A 23901-nucleotide genomic window follows, 5' to 3' on the forward strand; every position below is an offset into this window, starting at 1 on the left:
ATTTAACTCCTATCTTGATATTCAATTTCAACCGTAACATTTCAACTCAACAACCCTCAATAGCTTACCCCAATATTATTTAATGTAATATACCATGAATATGCGGTAACTAGATTGGTCTCAAGTCATAGAATTACAAACTAAAAGGTCGAGTCAATCGTCGTCAGCTCTCGCCTTTCATTTCTCTCGACGGTCCTGCGTTGTCTTTAGCTATGAATAATAGTTCAATAATAGTATAGTATCAAATTCCATATCAAAATACATTCAATTTCAAAGTCATCATATTTTGCAATTTATTCAATTTAGTCCCTAAAATCGGGACTAGCATAACTTTCAATTTAAAACTCTGAATTGAAACATGATTTCACTATTACTTATTAGGGACCTCCTAATTCTTATTCCTACTTTAAATTGTACATTTTATTCAGTTTGGTCCCTAATGTACAAAACTATCGATTAAGCTTTATAATTTAGTCCTTTTTCACATCTAAGCTTAAAATCTATCAATTTAACACCTAAAAATTCAAGAAATTAACAATAGAAACTTTCTAGAACTTTCAAATTTTTACAAATTGGTACATAGTCTTGCTAAATCAAATTCCCATGACCTTAAATATATAAAACTTACAAGAAAGGACCTAATTGAACTCACCAATTTAATGGCTAAAAGCTTATGGTTTTTGGAACTCTCCCTTAGGTTTTTCTTTCTTCTTGGATGGTGGATGAGTGTAATGGAGAAGAAGGTACTATTTTCTCAGCTAAGTTTTAATTTATACCTAGCTTAATTTTACTTAACTTAGGGTAATTATGTATTTAATTAAAATTAATCTTGATTTTATTTAATTAATAAACCATCATCACCCATCCACTATGTATCATTTTAACATGGTCTAATTGCTATTTTAGACCTTTGGTTAATTGTAATTTAAGTCTTTAATCCAATTTATAATTAAAAATCTATATCGATTAGATTTTTACAGTTTAGTCATTGTACCTAAATTAAATAATTAATAAAAATGAAGGATTAAACTTTAATATTCCATTATAAAAACTCTGTAAATATTTTAATTTAATATTTATTGATCTGATTTATAGAAATGAGATTTCGAAATCGTATTTTGCAACACCACTAACTTTCAAAAAAATTCTTAACTTTAATTGAGAAAATTAAGATAAAAATTATGGGAAAATAACCCTTACAATTAATGAATAATTTATATAAAATAAAAGAAGTATTCAAAATTCACCTTTCTTCCTTCGATTTTATGTGATTTATAAATAGAATTGTTGCAAATATGATGAAACACAACAAAGAATTATGAATCAATCCACTGGAATTTACCTTTTTCTATTTTAAAATTCTTCTTATTTTTACTCTATATTTTTCTATTCTATTTTACACAATTTGTTTTAACATAATTTATTCACTAATTTTTTACATTAAAATAATGGAAGGGAATCATCTTCTAAAGATTTGCATTAAAACATTTTCAGGAAAATATTTTCGTTATTTTACAGTGTTTGTTTGCTGGAAAATGAATTCCTTTAGGAAACATTCTCCAAAACACGAGTAAAAAAAAATGTTTTTTTGGAAAATGTCTTACTGATTCTATTCCTGTAAGACATTTTCCATTCTCTTCATCCTCATCACAGCAATCCGTTCTCCCTTACTCTATGTCGATCAGCCTCCGCCTCTCCTCCTCATCTCTGCTCGTTGGTCTCACCTCTGAATCTCTATCTCGTTATCTCTGTTGGTCGACTGTCGTTCTTACCAAATCTACAAGAAACGCTAAAATTTGGCTTTCTAGTCCTATCAAGGTATATCATTATCCTCTATTTTGTTTTTGTTTTTTGGTTAATTGGTCTTTGCAGTGTTTTATTTTGGTTACCCTGTAAAAGAAACACTTGACTACACATTCCATTTCGCCCACAAATTTTCTCATTCTTGTTTTTTCTCTTTGGTTATTTCCCTAAGTATTTTTATTCTTCAAAGTTCTTGTATTCGATCCCTTGGAAACAATAAAGAAATTCGTTGCTTCTCCATAGCCACATGTGAGTTTCTTTTTTTTATCTTTCTATGTGATTTTTCAGTTTAAGTTGACCAAGATTTTAATTGGGGGTTTTGGTTTTTATTCAAGTTTGGATGGGTAAAGAACTTTTTTTAAGTTCTGCTCTTCTGTTTCTTGGTTCTTGAATTAGCTTTTTTTTTGTAATCTTTTGAATTAGCTTTTGCATGTAAGGGAAAGGATATTTGGTCTATTTGGTTTTTGTTTTATTGAGAGAGTGGAGATTTTTTAGCCACATGTGATTAACTAGAAATGCAATCTGAAAACTGCTAATTAAAGAATCTATGATACCATGTTGTAAAAACAGATAGCATTCCTTAGATGGTATTTTTTTTCTTCCTTTAGTGCTTCTTCATATAACTTGTAATTTCTAGGTTGGTGCAGTTAGTTCCGAGGGCCAATCATTAAAGATGAAAGTTGTAAACTTGTATACCCTGGTAATGTTGAATACTACCATGTCTTCATTCAAGTAAGGGGCACGAGTACCTGACTCTAACAAATGATGGTGATAGACCCTATCTGCTACTAAGACATTTGCTTTATAGAACATCATTTCATGTCTCTAACATTTAAATTCTAAAGCTATCAGCATTGGTACAAAGTCCATGAGTTTCATAGGTTGTCAACATATATTTTGTTGTGTTATGCTTGTATTTTTGGGTGAACTTCTTTTTGTCCTCAATCAATGCTAAATTCAATGAACCTTTTCTTGTTATTATTGTTCTTTCCTTCTTTTCTTATCGATAATCAGGATAGTATGACGCTTTACTATACAATTTTTGTCTTCAGATTTTCCAAGAAATAAAGCTCAGTCATATAACTATAGTTTACTTCATACATATTTAAGTTTGAGGCTTTGACATAATGATAATATCAATGTTTGATTTAAAATGTGTTAAGGGAAGAGTTGATTACTGTAGCTGAAGTTGCATTGTTTCTCCCTCATAACAAAGTGTAAGAAGATGACGAGTTATTTTACAATTGTGTTCAAGAAATAATACTAATGCCTTGAATCTATCTTGACATTTATTCACATGCTGCTCACTTGGTAACATGGTCCCAGCCGCATCCTTTTGTTTTGTTTTGTTACTTGAATTGTAAGCATTGTTCTTGTTGGTTTCGAATATTGTCAAAATTCAAGACTTATGATCCATGTCCTAGTGTTATTCAATAGTCTATTTCCAATTGTTTTTTCATTTTCTGTTTGTTTTAAAAACTTTTGTTTTATTGGAGAAGATCAATCTGAACATTTTGTTGCAATGCAGCATGTTTGACACTATAAAAAGCTAGTTTGTCTACCATTTTCTGTTGTATGAAGTCTGAACTTTTGGGGTAAATGTGAAGATTTTAATTGTGTAAAGTTTCATGTCTCTTAAGGCACCTTTGGCTCGCATGCATCTTGTGATGTATGCATTGTTGTAAGGCTTGAGTTAGCATCTTCCATCCTTGGCAGGCAATAGAAGTTTGTTTATACTATACTGCAGTGAGAAGAAACCTGTATATTTTTAACTTCATACTTTGATTCTAATATGCACGCTCCATGCAGTGAGAACCTAATATGTTTGATAGTTCTGATTATGCTACCATGTTATAGTTTGATAAGGGTGTAATTTGCTTGTCGTAATGTAATGTATCTATGCATGCATGACATGATGCATACCTTGCAGGGCCACTACATTTGTTGTGTATATTATGATCTTTATGCCTGATGCATTGCATTCTTTACTTTGAGATGTAAGCCATAAATTAGATGTTGGAAATGCTTGTGCGTGATAGATGCATTCGTAACTTTAAAAGTCCAGAAAACTTTTTTGTCCCACTATTAATCTGACATGATTTGTTTGATTGTCTCTCTACAAAATTAATAAAGATTTTTAGCAATTAATTATCTTATCATTGCTTGAGAAACTGTCATATATGTATGTATGCATTTTAGTCATGGTAACTTGTTATTTCAGGTAGCTTAGGAGTTCCAAATATTAAAATTCCAAAGTTGTGTTTCGGAAAAGTAGGAGTTGATAATTCAAAGCTGAATAATGTTAGAATCTGTATAAGGTAAAGACCATTGCGATATACTTCCCTGGTTAGACGCTTGGAGAAGGCATTCAGCATAGGTTTGAGGCAATCTGTTTGGTTTCTAATATAGTGCTTTGGAAACCCAGGGTAAGTAACCTTTTCTAATATAGTGCTCACAATTATAGATTTGTTTGATGACTGTTGTTTGAGACAATTTGTTTGGTTTCTTGTCGATAGCCATGGTGTTTTTTTTTTTTTTTTAGGGAGGGGGGAGAGATTTGAAAGGGAAAAAAAGAAAAAAAGGTGAAGAGCTTTTTTAACTATTTTCTAAAATAAGAATAAAAGCACCCATCCATGGTGGATGTACCCACACGTCAACAAAAGTCATTTGGATATTATAATCCCTAATAACTGCCATGAATGTTAAATGGCATGATCTAGGAAGTAACAACTAATGTTAAATGACAGTTATTGTAGCTCAAAACATAATTCAGCTTTTTATTTTAATTCAAGGATTAAATTGAATGGATATACTATACCAAGTATTTTTATTGTTAATATATATTATATTAATTTTTTTGTCATTCCTGTTCCATTAGTCCTTTACAATTTGAGATCATTTTGACTTCATTATATATGTCAGAAAAAAGTAGAAAAAGAAATACACAGGCAAAGCTTAAAAGGTTGGATGGAGGTCACACTGGTGAGACCTTTGGTAACCAATTGAACAAGCTCAACCACTGGGACCTTCCAGTTTAATAAAAAATAATTTAAAATAGTAAATAAGAATTAAATATAATAGATATTTAGTAGAAATATGAATTTTGCTTAATAGTATAGTATAGATTCAAAGGGTTAAAAATCCAAATCTCATAGCATAAAATAAATTTAAAAATTAAGTTTGAAACCAGTTTAAATGTTTTTTACTGGTACAACTGGTTTTTGTTTGAATTATTTAGTAAAAAGTCCATTGAACTTTAAATAGAACAAGTATTAGATTAAAATTTTCGAATTATTTAGTAAAAAACACTTGAAGATTAAATTTTAAAAATTCATATGGTACAGGGACTGAAGGCAAGATTGATATCACTAAAATAATAGAAAGATCAAAAGCTCAGCCGAGTCCATTAAAAGTTGGATAAAGCAAGGTGACACCAAAGGTAAATTATTGCCCTTATAGCTAAGTTATTAAAACATTAAAGTGGTCAAATCTTAAATTAACTTTGTGTCTAAATTTAAATCAGTGGGTTAATTTTAAATGAAATCCTTAATAAGTTTTTAAATTCAGATTTCGCTATGCCATTTATTTAAGTTAGATCAGATTATTATTAATTTTCAAATTAACTGCACATTGATTTGTAATAATTGCATATTAATTTGTAAATTTTTGTGTGATCCTATGGCAAGCTTGCATCTTTTTGTAGTGATTAAATATTTGTGTGACATTATTTTGTTTAGATGAATCGTAATCAAGATCAAAATGTAATTGTTGGAGTTGTGGCTTCAGTTTTAGCTTTTGGGGCTCTTTGGATTAAAAAATTAAAAATTAGGAAGGAAATTGCTTCTCACCCTCGTGTGAATCGAGATTTTGAAAGAGAAAATTATATTAATATTATTTTATATAGTGGTGACCAGCATTGTATTGATGTGATAAGGATGAGACCGATTGTCTTTTTTAATTTTTGTGATATTCTTAATAGGAATAATTTGTTATAATCAACTAAATCGGTGAATATTAGGGATGTAATACCCCTAACCCACATCTGTCCCCGGAATAAGGTTACAGAGTATTACCAATCAAACAAACATAATTTCAACCATTTCATATCATATAATATTCAAGTAAAAAATAATGAAACTCATACATATTGTCCCTTTTTCGAGCTCTCGAGGCCCAATATATGTGTTAGAAACAAGTCGGGACTAATTCAGAAATTCAGGAATTTTTTTCAAAAAATATTAAAATAATCATCCTAGGTGTTTAACCAATGTACCCTCATAGGTACCACAATTATATCATCAAAACCTATCAATAAAACATCACTCAAATCCAATTTATAAACATGCCAAATTCAATCTATTTTGTCTATTTCATGTTCATTCAAACATTAACTTAAACATGTCATAGTATGACTTCAAACATAAGCTCATATTTATATGCATATACCAAACTAATATTAAACTTATAACCTCATTTACAATCAATTCACAAAATAATTATTATTTAAACACTCTAGGTACATGTCGACACAAAAGATAGACATCACCACATTTGAGTTCGGGATCGTTGTTGGATGCTGAATCGACAATCAAAATTAAGTACCTAACCTGCGCACGGAAATTAAAACCGTACGCTGAGTAAAACTCAGTGGTATTTCTATAATTTGAATATTTAAAGGTAAGAAATTACAAATACACGATTGAAATATTAACACATATTAATATTTAATTATTACAACAACCATATCATATTTCATTTGTTTCACAAATATTTCAATTCTCATACTTGCTATATAAATAGTTTTTCACTATTTATTTCACATTTCATTATACAATTGCATTATCCGTTCCATAATCATTTCATGAGTATATAACTCATATATTCTATATATTTGCAACATATTTCACATTCTATTTTCAATTCACTATTTCACTTCCATTTCGCATACCATGCCATTTCAATATCAATCATAAAACTTTATTATTCATTTACCCCTATTAACACAACTCGAACTCGGACGGATACACGGATCCAACCAAACACACCAGTTTGGCACCCAGTGCTTCATTGGATAATTCGAAATAATAAATTGACACCCAGTGTCTCATCGGCTAAACCGAAGTAAATTGGCACCCAGTGCCTCATTGAATTAATCCGAAGTAGTAAATTGACATCCAGTGTCTCATCGACTCGAAGTAGAAGAAATCCCTGAACTCTTCCAATCCTATGGTATGCCATCTATATCTGACTCAGCCTGATACAGTTAATAGGGTTTAATTTCACATTTTAGATATAATCAATATCCAATACTGACTTTTCATATAATCACATAATTACACATATATTCTTTTCAATTCAAAAATCAATCCATTCAATGTATATATATATCTACCAATTCAATTCATTCAATCAATTATCAAAATATTAATTACTTACCTCAACACTTACCATATACATTAAATACAAATTAAAACAATTAATAACTAGCTTCAAATTATAGAAATACAAATCAGAAATTTCGAGCTATTCCTCCTCGACTTTATCTTCCCCTTTTTATTCGAGGATTCTGGCACGTCGTTAGCTACGGAATTAAAACAATTAAAATTCATCAATGCAACACAATTCAATTTCATATTGAATATTTCAATTTTTACTCAATATTTTTCTAAATTTCAATTTAGTCCTTAAATCGAGACTAACTTTATTTCTTTACAATTAATTTTATATTTTCACACAAATTTCACTTTAAACTAAATTTAACTCTCTAATTTCACTTAATCCCTAAATTTTTAAATTTTCACAATTTAGTCCCTATTACTCAAAATTTACAATTTTATTCTACAATTCAACCATTTTTCATTTCTAATTTAAAAATCTACCAGTTTAATCCCTAATACTAAAATTATTCAACAAAGACATCACTTAAAAACTTAATAATTTCTAAAATTTTGACATGGGTCGGGTAGTATTTAATATCGGGATTTCAAAAACATAAAAATTACAAAAAAAATGGACTAAATTGACTAACCAATTGAGCTTTGAACAATTGAAACCCTAGCTTTCTCCTTTCTCCTTCTTTCTTTCTTTTTTCTTTGTGTTTAGTTTCATTTTGTTTCTTTTTCTATTTATTTTTCTTTTATTTTGTTTTATTATACATTAATTTATTATATAATATAATATATATACTTAATACTTAAGGAATTTATTTTATAATATATATAATAAATTCACAAATATCTTACTTATGCCACCTCATTTAATGCCAATGGCATAATTTCTTCTTTAGTCCCTTTAATTTTTCTTTAATCTATAATTTAACTTTTACCTTATATACAATTTAGTCCTTTTACCTAATTACTCTTAATTCATTCAAATTCACCTAACCAAAACCTAACTAACCACATAACTAACTTCGTAAATATTAATTAGTAAATATTTATGAGCCTAATTTATAGTAACAGAATTTTGGAAATATATTTTTAGACACATGTGACTATCGGGTCGTTACAAGGGAGCAATGAGTTATATTTTTACATATAATTGGTCATAACGTAAGGTTTCGAGTGATTGGATCTAGATATTATAGATCAATTGAGACAATTCACTGTTACCTTAGGGTTGTATTGAGAGCTATTTTAAAATTGTATAAACTAGTTATTAGATTACTTGATGAGTCAACTCCTAGTGAAATCAGAAACAATCCAAGGTTTTATCTTTATTTTAAAGATTGTATCGGAGTATTAGATGGAACTCATGTTCGTACATCCGTTCCACTTAGCATTCAAGGAAGATTTCATAGCCATAAAGGGGGACGACACAAAATGTATTTGCTGCCATTACATTTGTTTTGAAATTTTTTTATGTTCTAGCTGGTTGGGAAGGTAGTGCACATGATTGTCATATATTTAAGTGATGCACTTTCATGCCCAAGAGGATTAAGAATTCTGAAAGGTAATAATTAACATTAAATACCAAATAGTTCAAGTAAGCTCATAATTTATTAGTAATAATTATGTTTTGTAAAATTATAGGTAAATATTATCTTGCCGGTGCTGTATATGGCTTCCGAAATGGATATATTACCCCGTATCATTTAAAAGAGTTTAGCGCTCAGGGGCCAGAAAATGCAAAGGAACTCTTTAATCTTTGACATTCATCATTGTGAATAACTATTGAACGTGGTTTGGGGATTTTGAAGAAACGGTTTCGTGTGTTAGATGCTGAACCATTTTGGAATTTTCAAACTCAAGTAGATATAGTTTTGGCTTGTTGTATCATTCATAATCATATAATAGGAGTTGATCCTAGTGATTTACTTAATCAAGGATTATACGAGGAGCCTGAATCTGATTTGATAATATCATCTCTTACGGAGCGAGAAGGAAGAGAAGAAGCAAGAGAATGATTTGCTAAGAGAGAGGAAATTGCACAAACTATGTGGACTGATTATATGGCTAGAAATATTAGGTAGGTTTAGGGCTTAGGTTTATTATTTCTATGTTATGTATGTTTTAGTATTAAAATTGTTATTTTTTTAATGTCGGTTGGATATTGATATTGAAATTAGTTTGTTGGATTTTGAAATTATTATGTTTTAAATTTGTTAGATATTGAATTTATTATGTTTTAAGCTTGTTGGATATTGAAATGATTAACAATGACAATTATTAATGTAGAATGGGTAATGGCAACAAAGAAGGGACATCCAAACAATTCAGGTGGACAAAACCGATGGAACATCTTTTTGTCAAAATTCTAGTAGAGATTGCCCAGAAAGGAAATAAGCCTTCTAACACTTTCAAAGCAGTTTCTATTAATCGAGTTGTCATAGCTATTTCTGAAATATTTCAAGTCCAATGCGATGCAAAGCATGTGGAAAATCATTTTTGAGGACTATAAAAAACCAGTGGTAGATTATATGCACAATTTGAGTTGAAAGTGGTTTTGGATGGGACGATAACATGAAAATGATCACATGTGATAGAGTAACATATGATGCAACAGTGATGGTAATATATGTATATATATGTTAAGTATATTTCAATTTTTTTTAACTAGTTATTCTAATTGTGTATAATATCCAACAGGCACACAAGAAATACGAACCATTTTTGAATAAAAGAATTGATCATTATGAGGAAATGACTTTGGTTGTTGGCAAAGATATGGCAACGGGGAGTTTTTCCAGAACATCTGCTGACATAGACTTGGATTATGGTAACCAAGATTCAGTGCCTATAGACTGCGACAATGAAGAGATTGAAGAGGTAAGAACAAAAGTATCTTCATCTGACACATCTAAATGTAAAAGAAAAAATGCTCAAAAAAGTGTTGTTGATGAACAAATTAAATTTGTGGGTGAACAACTTGGCAAAATTGCTAATGCTTTGAAACAATTTACTGCGGATAAGACACCACATCTTTACGAAGAAGTGATGTCGGTGGAGGTAGAAGGATTTGATGACGACTTCCTTTTTAGTGTGTTTGATTATATTGTGGGTCATGAATCCGAGGCCAAAGCTTTTTTAGTTAAAAGTAAGAAGCATAGAAAAATTTGGCTTAAAAAAGTTTTCTCAATGTTGAAGATATTGATACTTTAATGTGGTGTAATATTAGTTATGCACTTGGACAATATTGTTGTTATCATGTGGTGTACTACTAATTATGGGACTTGGATAATATTATTAATTTCTAGTATTAATGGTGGTTTAGAAGCTAATTTATAATTATTCAATCTTTGTTTTTTTATTTTTTATAACACAATTAGGAAAAGTTTATTTGCTTTGGTTGTTTTCAATTTATGATGGTTAATATTCTAATTTAATAATTAAGTATTATTATATATTTAATTTGATTTATTTATAAATAAATAAATCATTGCAATATATGTAAAAAATAATGTAAAATATAAATTTATTAATATATATAAAAAATAAACTCAATTAAACAATGAAAAGATAATAAATTCTCAAATGTATGTTTGTTTCATTTAAAACAGTTTTTATGAAATATTTTCAGGAAATCTGCCAAACAACAGAAAATATTTTACACAGATTCATCCTAACACCAGAAAAGTAAATCATTTCTAGAAAAGTAAAACAATTTTCAAAAATTATTTTTCGAAAAATATTTTACTGGCAAACAAACGTAGCCTTAGTGAAAATTTTGTTGAATAGCTTGAAATAAACAAGAACGTTATGAAGATTTCATTGAATATTTTATAATATTGCATACAATATTTAGGTTATATTATTTTATATTATTTGTAAAAATGTAAATTTTTAAAATAAAATTAAAAATAAATTTAACATAGTATAACTAATATATAAAAATAACATGTGCATCACATAAGATAAAAAAGCTAATTTTTTAATAATTTATTTGCTTTGAACTGAATGGACCAATCAAACTGGTGGTATACTTGATTCAATTAATGGGCAGACAATGGAAGTTTTCTTTTTGTATTTATATAGTGTAAGCTTTAACATTGTAAAGCGTACTATTAAAAACTGAAAGATCTAGTAGCTACTCTTTTAATGAGCTTATAGGATATAGAAAATTAGTAACTAAATTCGCTTAAGTAGATTTCTTGAGAAAAGGAAAAAGAAAAACCAAAAACAAAGAAAGAAAGGGTAAAGGGTAGCCCAACATATGTATTGGGTAAGGCCTAAGAGATAGAGAAGAAGGAAGTGTATTAGAAGCAGCATCATGTTCACACTTTCATTTTGATCATCTAACTTCTAGGTCGCTTTTATTTTGGTTACCTAATAAAATATTTTTTTAAAGTATTGATTGAGGTAAAAAAAATTAAGAATTAAAGTGAAAAACTATAGAAACTAAAATAAAGCATTAAAAAAATTGTCAACTTGTACTTGTTTATTACATCGTTGAAAATTCTAAATTCCTTTTTGTTTTCAATATTGAAACTTTAAATTTAAAAGCATACAAATCAAATAAATAAATTGTTAAAAAAATTATCCTTGATAATATTAATCGATTTGTTATTGTAATATTGAAGTTAATTAAATTAATCTCCTTCTAAATTTTAGAATTTTATTTTATGTTTCCATATTATTTTTAATGAAATCAACTTGATAACTCATATTTAATAATTTTCTACGAAATTTAAATTTATTTTGATTATATAATCTCAAATCTTCCTTACAAAGCTAAAATCAAAGAAAAATTATTACAGTTAATTAAGTTAATTGCTTGTTTGGGTAAAGAAGTGATGAAAAATTCTGAGTTTGTTTGGCATGGAATATAAAATTAATCAATTTAATTAATTGTAAAAAGACTTGAGATCATACAATAAAAAAATTTGAGTTTCGTATACAATTATTAAAGATGATTTATTTGAGTTTATTTTAAGTTGGAAATATACAATAAAATTTTAAGATTTAAAAGGAGACTAAATTAATTTCAATATTATAAAAGTAAAACGTTGACACTATTAATGGATAAATTTTTTTTAATAACTTATTTAATTGATTTTGATATTTTGAAATTTAAAATTTTAATATTAAAAATAAAAAAAAATTTAAAACATTATTTTAGTTTTTACTGCTTTTTCACATTAATCCTTAATGTTTTTTTACCTTAATCAATATTTAAAAAATAATTTTTCTGACCAAAATAAAAGTGTGAATATGGTCTGATATGTACAAGTTAACTACCCTTAAAAATTTCTTAGTTGGGTGACAAATGAAACTGACCTATAAGTTAAATGATAAAATTGCAATAATTTCATTTGAGTGACTAAAATTAAAACATTCTAAAAGTTAAAAGTTAGGTCCAACTAGTTTAAGCTAAAAATAAATGCAAAGGTTGGACCTTTGGAAGCTGGACTGATCTCCAAGCCATCTCTCTTCAGTCTTTTAAGCTCCGCTTTTGCTAAAATCAAATCAGTTTCTCCCCTAAATTTACTGAAATTTTATAGCAAAACCCCTTATTTCTCCGATGTCGGTATGTCATTTCTTTTTTTTTTTCTGAATCTTTTTTTCTTCCCCTTTGTTGAAACCCTAATTTAATTTAAATAATGTATTGTTTTGGTGGTGGATGATGATGGCAGATCTTCGAGTACAATGGGAGTGCCCTAATAGCCATGGTAGGCAAGAACTGCTTCGCCATTGCCAGCGATCGGAGACTCGGAGTTCAACTCCAAACTATCGCCACCGATTTCCAGAGGATTTATAAAGTCCACGATCGGCTCTTCCTCGGTCTCTCCGGCCTCGCCACCGATGCTCAAACCTTGTATACCCTTTATTTTTCCCTTTATGCTTTCTTTTCTTTTTTGTTCCCTATAAAAAACATGATTTATCCTAATATTTGGGTTTTCTATTTCTTTTAAATGATAATAATTGAAGGTATCAAAGGCTTGTCTTTCGGCACAAGCTGTATCAGCTAAGAGAAGAAAGAGACATGAAACCTGAGACTTTTGCTAACCTTGTTTCTGCGATTCTTTACGAGAAAAGGTCTGTTTAACATCTCCCTTCCCATCACCCCTCTAATATTTGGGCTAAGTTAGATTTTTATTTTTATTTTTTACATTTCAGGTTGTCAACTTAGTTCTTGAGATTATTGGAAGAAATAGCAAGATTTAGTTTTGTTTTATGCAGCCAAGTACTAACTGTTGATTAGTTTGGCATTCTAATTAATTTCAAAAGAAAAGTCCTAGTAGAGAAATTGATTAATATATAATAGAATTAAGATCGCTGGATTAGCTTGGGGTAGAGGATGGGTGGCAAATGCCTGGATTTGAGCTCCGAACTTGGATGTCACCTCTTGTAGATGGTTGCGTTAACCAACTGAGCTAAGCTCCGGGTTTGCTATAGTGTACCCTTGAATAATATTGGTTACCAGTTCAGGAGAGGAAAAAGGCCTTGCTTATGTCCTTGAAGGGGAATAGTCCACTTACCTTATGACAAGAAACTGAGCATCAAAGATACTCTTGGCCCAACCTTAATTTCATGTTTAGCCTTCAAACCTAACAGAGGGACTCTTCTTTTACTAATAAACTCCAGCCCTTGCTTTATGATATGTCTAGCTAGAAGGAATTTCTAGGAAACAATAGATTTGGAGTGAGGATTACACTTGAACGGGTGCACCATTTTATATGTCTGTGATAAGTTTTGTGGCATTTTTTCCCATAGGTTTGGTCCATACTTCTGCCAACCTGTAATTGCTGGATTAGGAGATGAAGACAAGCCCTTCATTTGCACCATGGATTCCATCGGAGCCAAGTAAGTTGACTTCATTCTCTTGTAACTTTTGAAACAAAAAAGCATGAAGTTATTTTAGTTGCTAAGTACATCCGTATTACCTTTACTTACAGTATTTACCTAACCAAGAGTGTTGTTCTTGTAAACCTAATGCATGTTACTTTCTACTTGGTAAATATAAGCTCTACCAATCGAATCTCCTCCATGGAAACGAATTTTTCTTTCATATGTCAATCAAAATCTAAAGAAAGTAGACTTTTTCTCTATGTTGACATATTGCCTAGAGACCTGTGTCATCTAGGAGAGAACCAGAAATTTGAACACTTGTTACTAAAAGAACTCACTATTATTCCTAACCTGAAATTTGAGCCCTTTTTTTGGGGGTTAAATAACCTGCATTTCTTTAAAATCAGTAATTCGGGCACTGATTGATATAAGAATCCCAATACCATTCCAATTCCGTCTTAAACCACTCATTTAAGCATGATCCTTGACATTTGACAAACTAGGGGCTTGAGGTATCCATCTGTAATCACATGATTAGCAAAATTAAGAGCTATGCCCCCTATGCATTCTTTTGTGTCTCCTTGTGCACGTGATAAACAAGAACCATCCGCTAGCCACCAATTATGTATAATAATTTTCTTTTATAGAAGATACTTTTTTATTAATTTGTTGATATTTATAGTTTTAATAACTATCTTCATTCTTGCAAAGAAGGAAGTAGTTCTAAAAATTTTTAATCACAGTTCTATATATCACAGTTTTTCATGTGTCATTTTCCTTGTGTCTATCTCTCTTCTGAAAGATTTGACTTATAAATGCCCGTTAGTGTAGCCTTACAATCTTCGCCGTGACTAACCCTCATGTTGTGTTTATCCATATTTTGGGTCAAGGAATTGGATTATTGCCTGACAATTCTATTTTAACTCTTATGGTTATAATGACCTCTTTATATTCATTGTTTTGGTTAGTAAAAGCCTTTTGAAGCAAATGCTGAGATTATCTCAAATGTTATGTTTTCTTTCTTGTAAATGCAGGGAGCTTGCGAAAGATTTTGTTGTAGCTGGCACTGCCTCGGAGTCTCTCTATGGTGCCTGTGAATCAATGTTCAAGGAGGGCATGGTTTGTTATTTTATTTATTTCCCTATGCTCAAATTGGAACACATTCACATTCACATTATTACCTAAAAACTAAAACATGGTGCTCATTTTTGAAGTAGATAAGGTTACAGTGTATTGACTCGTAAGTTAAAAAAGTATTATGGTTGCTTGCTATTAAATATTCATGCAAGAAATACAAATTCATTCTTCACCGACTCAATGCTTTCTTCTCCAGGAACCTGAGGAATTGTTTGAGACGGTTTCCCAAGCTCTCCTTTCATCAGTAGATCGCGACTGTCTGAGTGGTTGGGGAGGACATGTCTATGTTGTGTAAGCATTTACAAATGTTTTTCGTATGTGTGTGTGTATTCCTAGCAGTTTATTCCTAGTTTATATTTGTTATATAATGTTTGCCGAAAAGAATCTGGCTGTTTATAGAGAAAATGCAGTATATGTTCATTTCTTGAATGATGATTGGTGGATAGCTAGAAACCCTTAGGCTTTACATGATAAGGAGGAAATAAAATTGAAAATATGGAAATGTGGGGTTAAAAAGTAGAAAGATAGAAAATATATTTTTCTTTCCATTAGTTTGCTTGAAAGGAAAGATGGCAAAATTAGAAGACTACTAATTCCGTTCCATTCAATGCTTGGTAGAGTTGAAAAATAAGAGGAAAAAAAAAATCTAAAAATGCATAATGTTGTACACTGAACTTACATCTCTCTTATTTTCTCTCATCTTATTATTACAAATTTGAATGATTTGTTTATATTCAAGAGGAAAGAAAATGATCATGTTTCCTATTTTTTTCCTTTGACTTTTCCTACTGAGCACACTCAAAGTTGATTTTCTTCACTTTTTCACTCTTTCAAGCGCACCTTAAATATTTGCAGTAGAGAGAACACTGATGTCCGATGCATATTCAAACATGACCATAGCGATATGATCCTCTTGAGGTCCATCAAATACATAGAGAAAGAGTTGAACATGCTCTTATGAGACCCTCATACTTGAGTCCAGTTAACACAGTTGTGATGTATTTGATATATGTATACGATTTGCAGGACGCCTACAGAAGTAAAGGAAAGGATCTTGAAGGGAAGGATGGATTGAATGCCGCCAACTGGTTCATTCCCAAACTCTTTTTAAACTTTTTCAGTCAATTTGTGACTCTAGAGTGTTGCTGGATTCTGATGTACTCTTTATAAATTTGATAGACCAAGTTCGACATTATTGAGAGCAATGATGGATTTGTAGTGCATTTCGCGAGTTAAATTTGTTTTTTTTTTCTATTGTTACTTTAAAGATAAGATGCATGGGAATTTTAGACTTACAAGTTACAACTAAGCTAAAAGAAAATTCGAAATTCGTGGCTTAATATTCTCCCTTGAGTTCCATTTTAGAACTCGAATCCAATTTGTGATATTTATTAAAGTGAGTTTGGTTTCATATTCGATTTAAAATTAAAATGTAAATTTGAATTGAAATTTTTTAATTTTTTTTAAGAGGGTCAGTACTCATGATAATTTTAAATTTTTATTCTCAATTTAATTACTGAATTAATTATTGTTTTGTTTTCTACTAAGGACACTGTCAACGGTTTCCTCAATATCCAACTCCTCCTTGCTTTGGTTTCATCAACTCCAATTTATCCTCACATCACTGTCACTTCAATGTCGGCACTAACATCGATCCTAAGCACGTTGACAATGAGCACTAAGCTTGATTCTTCTGTAAATGTTCTTTCAAGTTGGCCGACTCTTGGTTGTTTTAGAAATCTCACTTTATAAGTTTAAAAAATTAAAAATTATGAAAATGACTCAATTTCAAAATTAATGATGGGATGACTTGATTTTTACGGTAGAGTTGAGTTTCGTCACTTTTTCAGGTGCCATCACCTTAAAAATCTCTTCCAAAAAGTACATTTCTAACAAATTGTTGACACCGGACTGAAGCGTATAGGATTAAAATGTTCAAGGACTTGATGAAGTAATTATCTTTTTTAGATTGGTTGAAAAAAAGTGTTGGATGAGAGTATCGCGGCATCTAATTAAACTTTTGATTTATTTGCATAAGAATAACAAAAAGGTATAAGAATAATAAAAACAAGCCTTTATCATTTTTTTATTTTAAAAAAATTAAAAAAATATATAAAATTATTATTTAAATTACCTAATGTGTCTCTCAAAAAATTTCCTCAAATTCATCTAAATTCAAATATGCTAGGGAATGAATTGAAAATGTTTAAATTTAAATAAACTTGAGGAAATTTTTTGAGAGAAATATTGGGTAATTTAAATAAGAATTTTATATAGTTTTTTAAGTTTATTGTTTTTAAAAAAAATAAAAAAATGAGAAGGGTTTATTTTTGTTATTTTTATATCTTTTAAGGGTTATTTAAATTTAATTTCAAAAGGGGACATACTTAACATGCAAATAGACCAAAAGTTTATTAGGTGTTGCCATACTTTCATGGACACTCTTTTTTCAGCCAATCTAAAAAGGGTAATTACTTCATCAGGTCCCTTAACATCTTGCCCCTACACGTGTCACAAAAAAGTATTTTCTTGGGGAGGGGGGATTTTTAGGGTGGTGTCGCTTGGGAAAAGGGCGACACCCAACTCTACTGTAAAAATCAAGTCATTCCCATAATTAATCTTAAAGTTGGATTATTTTTATAATTTTTTAAGCTTATAAGGTCAAATTCCTAAAAAAGCCCCGACTCTTCCATTCTCTCTCCTTCGGCTTGTCTTCTAAATCACCTCATTTGTCACTAAAATCATCAAACCCCAAACTTTTAAACATATAAAGCAACATTAAAACCACAAACTTGTCTCCTTTCATGAATACTTTCTATCGTAATTATTTAATCTTAAAAAAGAAAACCATAACTTTACCATTTTTTTACATAAAACGACTAAAACAACATGGCTGATGAGCAAAACTCATTTTGTTTACAAACTAAACTTAGACTATTTCAATTTTTTGTTATGGAAGAAAAATAAGGAAATATAGTAGCAAGACAAGAAGAGACAAAAAAGAGGTTGAAGGATGAGAAGAAAAGTGAAGAAGCAAAATCAATGTTGAATATTCATAACGACCTTTCCTCTCAAAACATGTTTAAGAGGGAAAGGAGCAATGGTTTGGAATCAGTTAAGCAAGCCGTTATGTGACAGTTTTGCTTCCCATATGTACCATTTCATTTAATTGTTACAAAGCTTAAAAACGTGTTGTTTTAATCACTACATAACTTGGACCACAGCGCACCGTTTCATAAAAGTATCTAAGACATCAAAACACAGCGTATTGATCAAAGAAATAAAACAAAACTAACAAATATAATATAATATAATATAATTTTAAACGCATTAGACCGTTTAGAATTCCCTCCCATATCAATTACTCACATCCCCAAAAAGGATCATTGTCCTCAAGGATCGAACAGTGGAAATCGTTGTTGAAAATCCTGTAAATTCTCCTAAGTAGCATCTTTAGGAAAACTGTTGGTCTATTCCCTCAGAACCTCAGTTGTGGTATGATTTCCTTTCCTCACCATCCTCCTATCCACCACTCGAACTAGCTCTTTTAGAAGAGCCCCCATTTGTGCCTACCAGTGGTAAGTTGCCTTGTGCTAAGGCCTTCCCAATAAGTTTCTTGAGTTGAAAAACATGGAAGGTAGGGTGAATTCGAGACCCCATTGGTAGCTTCAAACGATAAGCTACCTTTCTTATTCGAGCTTTCACAACATATAGACCAAAAAATTTGGGAGAGAGCTTTTGATTCATCTATCTCCTCAGTGTATGTTGTCAATAAGGCTGGAGTTTCAAATACACATAGTCACCAACCTAAAATTCTCTATCACTCATTCTACAACCAATTATTTGTTTCATTCGATCTTGAGCCATCCTTAAATGAAACTTAAGAAGTTGCCTTATTGCATATCTTTGTTGAAGACTACGATCCACTATATCTACAAGAGAAGAACCAGCTAAATAAGGCAGATGGTGGGGTGACTCTTATCCATACAAGGCTTCATATGGTGTGGACTGAATGGCTGAGTGGTAGGTGGTGTTGTACCACCATTCAACTAAAGGTAACCTTCCAAACAATGTTTAAGGACTTCTGTTTGGCCATCTATTTCAAGATGATAGGCTGTGGACATGTGGAGATTTTTGCCAAGCCTCTTAAATGATTCTTGCCAAAATTTACTAATGAATACCTTGTCCCTATCAGACACAATTGACTTAGGTGTGGCATACATATTATATATATGAGTGAGGTATGCTTGCGCCATTATTAATGCTACGAAAGAATGGGATAAGGCCACAAAATGGTCATACTTGGTCAGTTGATCTACCACCACTAAGATGGTATCCTTTCTTTTTGAGTTTGTCAACCCTTTTATGAAATTCATGCTAATTGCTACCCAGGTTTGGTCAGATACTGGTAGAGGTTACAAGAGCCCTGGGTGAGTTGCATTATTACTTTTACAACTCTGACAAGTGATACGCTCCCTCACTATTTCTTGATGTCCTTAGATAAGCCCTTCCAATAAAGGAGTCCCGCCATTATATGTCGAGTAGCAAGGATACCTGAATGACTTCCCACCGCCCCTTAATGGAAATACTGAAATAAGCCCCTCCTAAGAGTTCCACTAACCACTACCTTTCCTTTCCTTTCCTCCTGAGAACCTTACCATCCTAGGAATATTTGAGATGCAATTGAGGTTGGTGTTCCACTTCCAAACAAAGTTGAATTTTATGGTCAGTTAGGAAAGAGTCCAACACCCTGGTCCACATATTAGACCAGACAGTGCTGCCAGTGTATTGAAGTAGTTGACCCTCTTGCACCTATGGCTTTCTAGACAAGGCATCAACCACGACATTTTAAATACCCTTTTTGTAGATGACTACATAATCGTAACCAAGCATCTTGGCTGCCCATTTTTGCTAGTAAGAAGTTATAGCCTGCCTGTTTGACAAGAACCTCAAACTCTAGTGGTTAGCTCTGATATGAAATCTCCTCCTAACCAAATAAGAATGCCACTTCTTGAATACCAATAGGACTACTAACATTTCCTTGTCATGGATGGAAAAGGGCTTGATGTTTGATCCCCAAGATCTTACTAAAAAAGGCAATTAGCTTCCCCTTTTACTGTAACACTGCTCCAATTCCCTGGCCACAAGCATCGATATTGATGAAAAACCCAGCGTGGAAATCAGGTAAAACAAGCATTAGTGCCTGACAAATGACTTGCTGAAAGGCTTCATTGGCTTCATGAGACCAATTTTATCCTACATCCTTCTTCGATTGGCAGTTAAGGGCCTAGCCAGTGTGTCATAATGTGTGATGAACCTCATATAGTAACTAGATAAGCTTAAGAAGCCTCTAATTTCTTTTACAGATGTTGCTATACGCCAAGTAAGCACTCCCCCTACTTTAGTAGCATTTATGGCTATTGACCCTTGTAAGATTATATGGCCCAAGTACTCGATCTCAGTGGTGCCAAAATAACACTTGGCCTTCTTGAAATATAATTTATCTTCCCTCATAAGTTGTAAAACCTCCTTGAGATATGACATATGAGATATGATTTAGAGAGCTGGAAACTAGAGAGAGCATTGGTTAAGCCAAAGGGCATAAGTAAAAACTCATAAAAACCCTCATGAGTTTTAAATGCAACCTTGTGGATATCCTTCTCCGACATCCTAATTTGGTAATAACCAGACCACAAATCTAGCTTGGAAAAGTAAGCAGCATTCCCCAACTCATCAAGCAACTCCTTTATGACAGTGATTGGGGACTTATCTTTGATCGTGTACTTGTTAAGTTGCTTGTAATCCATATAGAGGCGCCAACCACCATCTTTTTTCTTCACCATAATAATTGGAGAGGGAAAGAGATTGCAACTATCCCTGATAATGCCTGCTTGTAGCATTTTTTGAATCCACATTTCCATCTCACATTTTTGGACCATGGGGTAACAATAAGGTTTGATTTTGACTATCAGGCTCTCATATTTAGGAGGAATTCGATAGTCCTACAATCTATAAGGGGGCAACCCCTTAGAAGTTTGAAAAATGTCCTCAAAATATGAAAATTCATTCTTAAGAAGGTTTACTTGCTAAGAGTGAGAAACATAGGACAGGGACCCTGACCTAGCATAGAGAAGTACTTGGATGCCTGAGGAGCAATCATAATCTAAATTACACCAGGTAGAATGCCCCTGCAGCGTGTAAGGATGTCCCTAGTGGAAAAACTATATTGTAAGAGAGGCAAAATTCCAAACTATAGGGCCCAAGGATAATAACTATTGGATCCCTAGTACTTTGATTTCCCTTATCATACCATTAAACTATATTTCCCATAATTTTTCTATTTCATCAAAATATTAGTTGTCAAATACTAGTTAAAAAAACATAACAAAAGTATTTAAATTCGTTTTACAACACAATATTATATATATATACAAGCCTAGGTACATGTCATTTATATCAACTATAAGTAGCTTTTCACCAACATTGTTTAAGTTGATCTTCGATTTCAGATGCCGCTATAACTATAATGACCCGATATTTAGTGGTGTCAGAAAATCTAGTTTTGAAACATCATTTTAGTAAATTGTTTTCGTAAATATTAAATAGCATATAGATATATTAAAGTTCGGCGTAATAATTTTGTTTAATTGATAGTTAATTAAGGTAAAAGTGAAACAATCATAAAGTCAGTGGTATAAAAAATGCAATTTTGGGATCTTGTTTCCGTAAACTAATATCATAAAATATTTACGAAGTTATATTATAGGTGAATTGAAATTTGGATAGGTAATTTTGATGAATTAACAATTAATTAAGGTAAAAGGATTAAACTGTAAAAATGGTAAAAGTTTAATTACTATGAATTTTTATTAATTAGAAATGTAATAATGAATAAAATGGTAATTATACCATATTATAAATATAGTGGACGATAGCTTTGTTAATTTATAAGGAAAAATGTTATAAAATTTTGATTAATAATAAAATAAAATAAAATAAATATGAGATGCGATGAAACATGGTGGAAAGAAAAAAAAAACATTTCTCTTCTTTCCATGCACCGAACCTCCATAGGAGAAAATTAAAAAAATTCAGCCTAGGGATTTTGAGTTTTAAGCAACAAATTGGTAAGTTCAATTTAGTAATTTTCTTGTATTTTTTATGTTTTTGAGATCGTGGGCTCTTAATCTAGCTAACCCATTTCTCAATTTGTTAAAATTTTAAAGTTTTTAAAGTTTTTATAGTTGAGAATTAAAAGTTTTAGGTGTTAAATTGATAGATTTTAAACTTAGAAGTGCAAAGGACTAGTTTGTAAAGTTTAATTGCTAGTTTTTGAACACTGGGACTAAAGTGCATGAATTTTGAAATTAGTGTAATATTTTTGTAATTATTGAGAATAGAGGGCTATATAAGGATGTAATTGAGATCAATTTCAAAATCAAAGGTCAAATTTGAAAGTTATGGCAAATTCGATTTTAGGGTCTAAATTGAATAAAATGTAAAACTTTAGGGGAATTTGGATAATGACGTTGAACTGATATACGCACATAATAGGATGATAAAATATGTGTGTAATTGAAAATTTGATTTGAATAATTATATAGATCAGAAATTCGACTAAATTGAAAATAATTGGGTAAAAGACAAAATTGTTGAATAGTCTTTAAAGTTTCAACTTGTTTGTTGATTTAGTCAGGTAAGTTCATATGGTATGATTATATTTAAATTGTTGTACAGTTGAATTATGGATAACATTTGATATTATACTGTTACTAAATTAATATTTGTATCTAAAAATGACGCAGGATGGTCGAAAGGGAAAGAAAAGGCGAAAGTCGAAGACGAGTGATACGAGCTTTTAGTTTGTATTTCTATAACCCGAAACTAATTATACTTAATGCATATTCATGATATATTGCATTATATAGTATTAAGGTATGATATTAATAGAAATTGAGTTAAATTATGTTATGTTACATGATAAACTAATGAATTAATGTTGAAATGAGAATGATAGGATATGAATTGAATTATGTGGTGAAATTAGAAGTTGATTACTTTACTAAATGTACAGTCTTATATTTTGGGATAATTGATAGTACCCTACAGTGCCAATTGAGACGCAAGTTGACTAATCTGAGTATTCGTTCTAAGAATCTGAGTCAGGTTAAGAGGATTCTATCAATGCGATTTGGCTATAGGGTAAATTGGGTATGCATTGTGATAGTATATAATAGAGCATGTACATAAATTGGGTCTTTTTGTTCAAACTATGTTATAAGCTTGTAAATATATATAGGTTTTTTCACTAAAGATATATATTGCCAATGAAATCAATTAGTAATTATGCTTGAAGGTGATTGATATAGAATGCTTGGAGTGTTTTGGTAATTGTTAGAAGGTGTATATATATATTAGATAGTATTTGAATGGTTCAATTGATATTGCAAATGGTAGGAATTGAACATAAAAATGGTGTGGTTGAATCTTAATTTGAAAGGCTTGAAAGTATGGAAATTTAGCTTGTGATTTAATAAGTTTTTGATGTATTTTGGTGCATGATTAATGCATGTTGAATAGATTGATGTTGGTGAAAATTTCCTTTGTTTAGTTAATGGCTTGTATCGAGTAGGGTCTTTTAGGTATAAATTATGTTACATGCTAATGATGTATGGTAGCAAATTGGTAACTAAACTCATATGTGATTGCTATGGTATAGCTTGGTTAAATGAAT

The 23901-nt window shown here is 30.8% G+C and overlaps 1 protein-coding gene and 1 long non-coding RNA gene across 2 annotated transcripts; both read left to right on the forward strand.

Annotated features, from left to right (window-relative positions):
* Positions 1 to 1349: 1349 nt before the first annotated feature.
* LOC107910377 (uncharacterized) lies at positions 1350 to 4611 on the forward strand. The gene is made up of 2 exons (XR_001687625.2): positions 1350 to 1818; positions 2441 to 4611. It is a non-coding gene; the product is annotated as an uncharacterized lncRNA (long non-coding RNA).
* A 7887-nt stretch (positions 4612 to 12498) lies between these two features.
* On the forward strand, positions 12499 to 16404 carry LOC107910378 (proteasome subunit beta type-3-A). The gene is made up of 7 exons (XM_016838202.2): positions 12499 to 12768; positions 12875 to 13056; positions 13170 to 13277; positions 13956 to 14045; positions 15065 to 15149; positions 15364 to 15458; positions 16194 to 16404. Exons 1-7 carry the CDS (start codon positions 12763 to 12765, stop codon positions 16240 to 16242), a joined length of 615 nt encoding a protein of 204 aa, XP_016693691.1. The 5' UTR covers positions 12499 to 12762; the 3' UTR covers positions 16243 to 16404.
* Positions 16405 to 23901: the final 7497 nt, after the last annotated feature.

The sequence above is a fragment of the Gossypium hirsutum genome, chromosome D02 (genome assembly GCF_007990345.1).
Source record: "Gossypium hirsutum isolate 1008001.06 chromosome D02, Gossypium_hirsutum_v2.1, whole genome shotgun sequence".
In the NCBI taxonomy this organism is placed as follows: Eukaryota; Viridiplantae; Streptophyta; class Magnoliopsida; order Malvales; family Malvaceae; genus Gossypium; species Gossypium hirsutum.